General features: G+C 38.2%; 1 protein-coding gene across 1 annotated transcript; it reads right to left on the bottom strand.

The window, feature by feature from the left end:
• Window positions 1-1,398: 1,398 nt before the first annotated feature.
• On the bottom strand, window positions 1,399-8,767 carry LOC114360800 (uncharacterized). The gene is made up of 2 exons (XM_028315596.1): window positions 3,348-8,767; window positions 1,399-2,326 (listed from the first exon to the last, which is right to left on the bottom strand). Exons 1-2 carry the CDS (start codon window positions 7,997-7,999, stop codon window positions 1,744-1,746), a joined length of 5,235 nt encoding a protein of 1,744 aa, XP_028171397.1. The 5' UTR covers window positions 8,000-8,767; the 3' UTR covers window positions 1,399-1,743.
• Window positions 8,768-9,138: the final 371 nt, after the last annotated feature.

The raw sequence follows: 9,138 nt of genomic DNA, 5'->3' as shown, positions 1-9,138 counted from the left end.
TTGATGTAATTAATCGTCATCAGTGTGCCTACCATGAGTTTACGTTAGGTGAACTCGCTAGCGAATACGTCAAAAAATTCTATGAAGATTTTATTTCTTGAAAGTAGCCGCTAGGGGCGCTGCACAATATGTCATACATTTAAATGTCATTTTTTTACGCAGTCGCTAGCGAGCACACCTAACGTAAACTCATGGTAGGCACACAGGTCATTTATTTAGTCTCTACATCAGGTGCTCCTGGAGCACGATCTTCTCTAATTTCATCATCATCATCATCATTTCAGCCACAGGACGTCCACTGCTGAACATAGGCCTCCCCCAATGACTTCCACTCCAGACACCAGAGGAGGAGGTCATCAGCCCTGAAGCAGCATTTACATGGCTCATTATTATTTTGCCCTACCAGTGCTTCGAGATAACATCTGGAAAATGCTGAGAAGTAGGCAATATAGGAATTAATGCTCTTTAATTTTAAAAAGCTTTGTTATTCTGATTACATACACAGACCCAACGTTTTTAAAGCCAACTCAACTTCTAAAAGCCGTACCAAATAAAATATTAATCCATCAAATTATGGAGAAGTAACGAGTGTAGACAAAGGGCGGCTGTTAATTGTAAAGTAAATTAGCTGATTGCCTTCGAGGCGGGCCATTCCATGTTAGTTTAGAGATTAGCTCGATGCGTTGTTATTTAAATGTGGTTAGAGTTATAATTATTATAGTTACAACAATGTTACAAGTAGTAAAATGACAAATTAATATTGTACATGCCTTTCAACTCTTTCTACTTTAGAAAATGATGTGAATTATATTCCTTTTAATTTAGAAGATTGAGTTTATTATCTTCTCATGGCCAGTTGATTTTTGCGTTGAAGTAAAGTGCTACTTCATACTACGTACTACTACTACTAGTGTACGTAGGTAAATAAATATGTAGGTACAGTTTAAGTAATAATAATGAAATAATTTCTAAATAAAAGATGCCGAGACCGAAAGTGTNCGTAAACACCTATATTCCTTATATTCCTGTATAAGTATCTAGGTTTAATTAGAATAGCACATATAAGCGATCTTTTACGTTAATTAAAATAAAAAACCTCGGAATGGGTGCTCCATACAATATAAGCCAATTCCAGAGGTATATTCTCATAACTTCGAAATGTTTTCATTAGGTAAATCAATACTGACTGAGTTAATTAAACGTTATAAAAGAGACGTTGCCGTTTTATAACGAACGGAATATTAGCCCAAGAGTCGAGGTCAAAATTTGTAGGGACATACCCCAATAGACTGTACCTACATTTATATTGGAAATTCGCATGTTGTAACTATACAGGCTNGAAAGTGTCCTATTGTTCAAGTCCCAAAAAATATATTGACAAGTAGGCGAAATAAAACCACTATCAAGATTCAACCACAATGTGTATATTTCAAAAACATCATCTCGGACTACTTATGTAAATCGAAAAATACTTTATCACCGCGTGTTAAAAGCCTACAGCGCCATCTAGCGGTGTGCACTTGAATTACATAGTACGCACTACGCGTATGTGCTAATATCATAAAGGAATGGCGTAAACATACCGCCTCCCATGGACAACTGTCCATCACTATATCTTAAAGCTAAAACGTTGATAGTAAGAAATTACTTAATACTAATTGTACAATAATGAAATGTAATTTTTAAAGGCAAAAACAATATTTTTTATTTTTATTTTTTAAACATGAGTTACAGTGTTCCCTTTCATTGTGTAACTGGTAATGTTCGTAATTTACATATAGGTCTTTTAATAACATTTGACCCTTTACATCGAACGCTAACTACTCGAGTGAGCTTATCCGAACCTGGGTGCTTCTCCACGACTATGCCATATAACCATCGACCTGGGGGAAGATCATCTTCCATTATCAAAACCAAATCTCCGATGTTGGGTTCAGACATCTCATTGTTCCATTTATACCGATGAAAGAATTGAGTCAGGTATTCTTTGGACCAACGACGCCAAAATTCCTGAATCATTTTTTGAGTCAATTGCCACCTACGCAAGCTATTAATGCTGGAGTTCTCATAATTTACATCAGGAACTAATACTAATGGCTCTCCTATCAAGAAATGTCCAGGAGTCAAAGGAAAGGGATCCAATGGGTCAACATCAGCGAGTCTTGATATTGGTCTCGAATTGAGACAAGACTCAATTTGAGACAACACCGTTGTCATTTCTTCAAACGTGAGTTTGCTTTCTCCAATGACTCGCTTCAGGTGATGCTTGGTTGACTTTATTCCCGCCTCCCATAATCCACCGAAATTTGGAGTATGAGGTGGAATANTACAGGCTGAAAGCGATAAGTGATCTCACTCGATTATTTCTGAACTATACCTACAAGATATCGAAAAACTGGTTTACTCTGGAAGCTGGTAAAATTGAATTTTCGGATAGATCCAGTTTATCCTGTAATCTATCATTGATACCGTTTGATAGAGCTCATGAAGCATTTTCAGAATCAGTAACCAGTTGTTCGATATCTTGTATAGTTTAGAAATAATAGTGAGGTCACTTATTGTTTCCACCCTGTATAAGATCCGAAAGTTAGCCTAATTTGTGAAAACTAATTAACGGCAACTGAAATTACGTACCGGTAAATGTCTAAATGATTGTTGGCCAACACCGAGCGCGGCCATGTTAGTTCTGAATTTGCGGTAGGTAAGGGAAAAGTTTTAAAACAAGGAACTGCAGAAAATCCCTTTAGTTTTGGTTCTGCTATGTAAAGACATGTTGATTTGTTTAGGGCAAACATGCGCTAGCTAGAGAAAATATAAGTTTATGCGCGCTCACTAATAGATGGCGCTTTCTGGTTTTAGATCGCGGTATCATTTGCTTTTTTCCCAACTTATAAGGGTATTCTAAATTATCTACTGTAATAATTCGTCATAACTGAGATTGTTTTATATCAAAATTTTTGGAAACGTACACTTCCTTACAAGTGTACGTTACATCACAGAATAAGTAATAGTACCTGTGCACCTACCATGAGTTTACGTTAGGTGTGCTCGCTAGCGAGTACGTCAAAAATATCTATAAAGATTTTGTTTCTTGAAAGTAGCCGCTAGGGGCGCTGCACAATATGTCATTTTTTCACGCAGTCGCTAGCGAGCACACCTAACGTAATCTCATGGTAAGCACACTGTTACGTACATTAATCGATTATTATTGATAGTAGTGTTATTTTTAGGGATGGCTTGTACTCGTAACGACAGGTTACATTATTAACCTGTTCTATCTGTGTTACTGTTCTCAAAAATAACAAGTCCAAAGCTTTTGCTGTCAGTCCATAAATAAATAATAATANAAATGCCAATTGGTATCGTTCGTCGATAGCCAATCTGCAATCTCTACTGCAATTGTAGACCTTTCCTTGTCGAACAATTCCTTTAGTTCCCGTGAAGCGCCAACGAAGTTGGTGCCATTATCGCTCCACAGCTCAGCACAATGGCCACGTCTGGCTACGAAACGTTTAAAGGCAGCGATAAATCCTTCTGAGGTCAAATCACTTACCATTTCCAAATGTATTGCTCTCGTGACCATGCAGACAAATAGGCAAATATAACCCTTTGTGGAGTGTTGTCCTCTACCCTTTGCTGATCTTACGGCTATTGGACCTGCATAATCAACACCACTTCGGTAGAAAGGCCTAGCTGGAGTGGTTCGGGATGCAGGCAGTTGACCCATCAGTTGATGCATTGGACGTGAGGAATAGCGCACACAACGTACACATTTTTTAACGTGGAACTTAACCTGTCGCTTCATGTCTATAATCCAATACCGTGACCTTAGATAGTTTAACATTAATTGTGTTCCTCCATGTAATGTTTTGTCATGAGCGTCAGCAATAATTAATTCCGTTAAATGACACTTTTTAGGTATTAAAATAGGATGTTTCATATCCATAGAGACATCGGCTATTCTCAATCGTCCACCAACTCGTAAAATATTGTCAGCATCCATAAACGGGTTCAATGAATTAATTGAACTCTTCTTACCCACAGTTTTATTTTTGCTGAGGTTTTCTATCTCTTCCTGAAAATGTATACCTTGGTAAAATCGTATACACAGATTTAGAGCCTCTCGCAACTCTAACGCAGTCAACCATGGCGCAAACTGAGGTCTTTGACCCGAATAGTGTGTCAATTGCAAAAATCGCCTACATAAAGCAGTGACTCTACATAACCTACGAAGGTCAGAAAACCTTGTCCAGATGTCAACAGTGTCCTGTGAGGTCAAACAACACAACTTTTGAGTTCTCTCTTCCAGGTTGGTATCCTGTTCTAAACTCTCGAGTGGACTGTAATTTATTGATATGTTATTCAACCAACCTGGCCCCTTCTTCCATAACTGCTCATCGTACTCATCAAAAGATGTAATGCCTCTGGACGCGCAGTCTGCAGGGTTATCGCTTGACCGAACGTGGGACCACTGGCTTCTATCAGTAACTGACAAAATTTCCGAAACCCTATTCCCGATAAAAGTTTTCCACCTACTTGGATGACTACTTAACCAGGCTAACACGACAGACGAGTCGGTCCAAGCATGAATGTGATGTTTAGGTATATCAAGCACTTCAGATACCTCCAATAATAACTTGACCAACAAGACTGCGCCACAAAGTTCCAAGCGAGGAATGGATACTTGTTTAATGGGAGCTACCTTCGTCTTGGCGGTCACAAGTGTGACGTTTACGTTCCCATCCTGATCCACCACACGCACATACACAACGGCTGCATATGCCACAGTAGAGGCGTCACAAAACCCATGCAGCTCTACGCATGTGTCATTTTTACGCGTTCCAATCCATCTGGGTATGTGGAAGGCAGTAATAGATAAAAGATTATCTCTATACTTAATCCATTCATTAAGCAAGTGAGGAGGAAGTTCTTGATCCCATTCTATGCCCGCTATCCATAGCTTTTGTATAAAAACCTTGGCCGTAATAATGAGAGGAGCTATGAATCCCAGAGGATCAAATAAACGTGAGATGTCGGATATCACTCTACGCTTAGTAACAGGAATTTTCAGTTCAGGAAGTTCAATAGTGTATTCAAATGTGTATTTTACACTATCCCAAGCTAAACCAAGAACTTTCTGAATGTTACTAGACTCCGCTTTAATTTCAACCTTTTCATCCTTGTTTCTTTTGTTTGCCCCTATTCTTTGCAGTAACTCCTCATCATTACTCTTCCATTTCTGAAGCTGAAATCCGCCTTTGTTTAGCAAGCTGTTCATTTCCGTAAAGACTTGGATGCCTTCCGCAATAGACTCACACCCACTCATTAAGTCATCCATATAGAAAAGACTTAAAACTCTCTCTGCTGCCAATGGAAATTCTTTACCATCGTCTTTAGCTATCTGCTGTAATACCTTAACTGCCAAGTAAGGTGCTGAGGCCGTCCCGAAAGTAACACGCAGACTTCTCAAATGTTGCAACCCAGAATCGTTGCGCCACAATATGCGTTGAAAGTCTGCATCCGACTCAGTGACTTTGACTTGGCGATACATTTTTATTATGTCTGCAATCAAACATATCGGATGTGAACGCCACTGCAACACAAGATGCCTTAAGTCCGGTTGTAAGGTAGGCCCTATCATGAGTTCACTATTAAGTGATACGCCATTATCACCTTGGCACGATGCATCAAATACGACTCGGACTTTGGTAGTGGTCTTATCTTCACGGATAACGGCATGATGTGGAAGATAAACAGTTCCTAACTTGTCTTGTTGATCTACGGGTACGATCTCCATGTGACCTAACTCAATATATTCTGCTATCACATCAGAATATTGTTGCTTCAAATTTGGGTCTCTATCCAGTCTTCTTTCCAACATTTGAAGTCTTTTGGCAGCGATGAGGTTTGAATTTCCATATTGGCACTGCGGATCTTCATTACGGAATGGAAGCTTGACTATATACCGCCCAGTAGGATCTCTGGTGGTTGTTTTGGTGAAAATTTCTTCACACAACTTCTCTTCTTCAGTCAATTGCTTCTTGCTTGAAGGTTCTGCCTCTAACTCCCAAAATTTTCGCAATATTTCGGTCTCATTTAACTGTGTGTGCATACTTACGATGTTGTGGCATGCCTTGGGCTCAACTAGAGATTCAGATTGAATCTGACCAGATAATATCCAGCCGATGGTGGTGTTCTGAGCTACAGGAGATCCTACAGGACCTTTAATAACACCATCGACTAAAATCTGGCTGTATACTTCTGCTCCCAACAACATGTTAATTTTGTTTGGTATATAGAATTTTGGATCAGCTAACTTTATACCTACCAAGTGTGGCCAAATTTTAACACCAACTCTGGAAGAAGGAATGACTGATGTCAATCTGTTCAAAACATGTGCCTTAACAACCAAAACAGTTCCGGGATCGTGTAGCGACTGAATCTTCACAAAAACAACAGATTTCGACGCCAATGAAGCGTTGTCATCTGTGCCACTACCTATTCCGGAGATAAAAACCTTGCTAGGCACCTTCTTCAATCCAAGAGCTTGAACTGTAGACTCGGTGATAAAAGACGCTTGAGATCCCTGATCCAATAAACACCTTAACGTTTCTTGAACTCCTGAATTATTCGTAACTTTAACTAAAGCAGTTGCTAATAAGACCTGACTACTAGCTTTAGAGAAGTAAGAAACAACATTTGTGGTTTGATCATGAGTTTCTTCAGCATTAGTGGTTGCAACTGAAACATTTATACTCTGATCGCCTGACTCTACTCCTTCCTCAGACTTCGATATCTTTAAGATAGATTTGGGATGTAACAATGAATGATGTTTTCGTTTACAGATTCGACATCTAGAGGCTTGACGACATGTGTAGACGGAGTGATTAGGACCCAAACAATTAAAACAAAGCCCTTTAGTTTGGATAAATTCACGTCGAGAATCCGAGTCCTCTTTAGGAAACTTTTTACAATTAATTATTTTGTGATTCTCGTTACAAAAGGGGCATGATAATGTAGATACATGAAGTGATTTTTGTACATATGTATTATTAGATGGGTTGCTACGAGAAGATACATTAGGCTTGCTTGATTTCGAACTCAAAAATTCTAAGGCTCTGAATCTATGCTCAAGAAAATCATTAAAAATAGTGAGAGTAGGTAAAACATCAAAAGTCTCGCTAGCCTTAGCTTCCCATAATTTTCTTGATTCTGAATCTAATTTTTGACTTATTATGTGAATAACAATTATATCCCAGGAACTAGTGTCAATGCCGAGATTATTTAAACCGTGTAAGCATTCATTTGTTGTGTCTAATACCTCCTTAATAGCACTAGATGACTCTACTTGTAATGGCTTAATACCCATTAAACGCTTTAAAATATTGTCCGATAAATATTTTTTGTTATCATACCTATGTTTTAACTGTTTCCAACAAATCTGATAGTTACTAGCGGTAATAGACACATGACGCAAAAGTTTCTCCGCTTCGCCCGATAAATGGCTTTTTAAATAATGTAGCTTTTGAACGTCATCCAATGTATCATTTTTGTGGATCAGTGAAATGAATAAATCTCTAAATGAAGCCCATTCAGTGTACAAACCTGAAAACATAGGTATAGAAATCTTCGGCAAATTGACATGACATGATGTATTAATAGGATTTTTATTTTCAATTGTACAGCTTTTTTCAGTGTTATTTTGTGAAATTTTGTTTAATCCCTCTTTAAGTATTGTTTTGTAATCTAAGTATAATTCCTCTGTTGTTTCATAAACATTTTGTAACTCATATATTGATTGTTTTCTTTCTTTAGGTTCATACTCGCTAATAATTTGCCTATGTGTTTCACAAAAAGTTTGCCATAGCTGATCTAAATTTTCTAATCGTGTCTCAATGTAAGCAATAGTTAAACGATCTTTACCAGCCTTTTTAAAGTTCGTTTTTCCCTTAGATATAGTATTTTGACAATCAATTTGCAACTGTATTAAACCCTCCATAATAGAAAAATTGTTTAATTACAATAATAAATAAATGATTTGTAAAATTACAACACTTAAAAATATCACTAAACAAAAGTCCGATATAAGTAAAATTTCACTAGCTAAAAACGACTAAGTCCCTTGAGAAGTTTGCAAAAATTTTCTAAGTGTTTAGAATTAAGACACTTAGAAAAAATCGGGCATAGGTTCCCCGTAAGTTAACTTTTAACGAAATTATTCTAAGTCTAAATCTACACTAAATTTATTACAAGTCCATAAAATATTTCTTTAAAATCACTAAGTTAATTTGTCCATATAAATAAAGTTCAAATTCTTCTTCTTGCTTGTATCACTTCAAAGTTTCAAAGTAAAATTGTCTATGTAAATAAAGTTCAAATTTACTTACAGTTTATCACTTCACTCACTGTCACTGTCCCATTGTAAATAATCCGTCATTCCTCCATCCGCTCCTTTCTCGAAGCTCGTACGTGGCTCCCCCTGTCGGCCCGACTGGTAAACTGCGCCTCTTCTGGATCGGTATGGCTTCCGTCTCCTCAACTTCCTTCTAATTACTCCAAGAGTCGTGTTCGGAACACCAAACACCCAGAAAGCACCATCGACGGCAATCGGCCGCCTAGTCGGTACCGCAAGTGGACAAGACAAAGCCTCTCAGATGCCAACCCGGCTCGAGGACCATGTTCAAGTCCCAAAAAATATCTTGAGAAGTAGGCGAAATAAAACCACTATCAAGATTCAACCACAATGTGTATATTTCAAAAACATCATCTCGGACTACTTATGTAAATACTAGAGATGAAACGGATAGTTGTTTGGCCGGATACCGGATACCGGATATCCGGCGAGCTGCTAGGCCGGATAGCCGGATATCCGGCGGCCGGATAGTTGTCCCATTGTCATGTTGCATGTCGTAACGAGTTTAGCGCCACACAGGTGCTTCGAACGCGATTAGTGGGTCTAGTAGACTAGACAAGTCACACTTTTCAAAAATCGAATTCGTTCGAATAGAATGTCAGATTTTGCCACTCGTCTAAGGGGCAGATCAATTCGGGCGATTTCGGTTGCCATCGTGAGTATGTGATTGAATAGCGAAAATTCAATTAGTTTACTTGCTGCATAATCTGACTGAACTGCATTAT

The sequence above is a fragment of the Ostrinia furnacalis genome, unplaced genomic scaffold, assembly GCF_004193835.3.
Source record: "Ostrinia furnacalis isolate ACB-3 unplaced genomic scaffold, ASM419383v2 OfSCF5175, whole genome shotgun sequence".
NCBI classification, from domain to species: Eukaryota; Metazoa; Arthropoda; class Insecta; order Lepidoptera; family Crambidae; genus Ostrinia; species Ostrinia furnacalis.
Note: the sequence above shows the minus strand (reverse complement) of the source record. Positions and strands in the feature narration are given on the sequence as shown.

Excerpts from the sequence above, each read along its gene's own strand:
- LOC114360800 (XM_028315596.1), bottom strand. The coding sequence starts at position 7,999 with ATGGAGGGTTTAATACAGTTGCAAATTGATTGTCAAAATACTATATCT.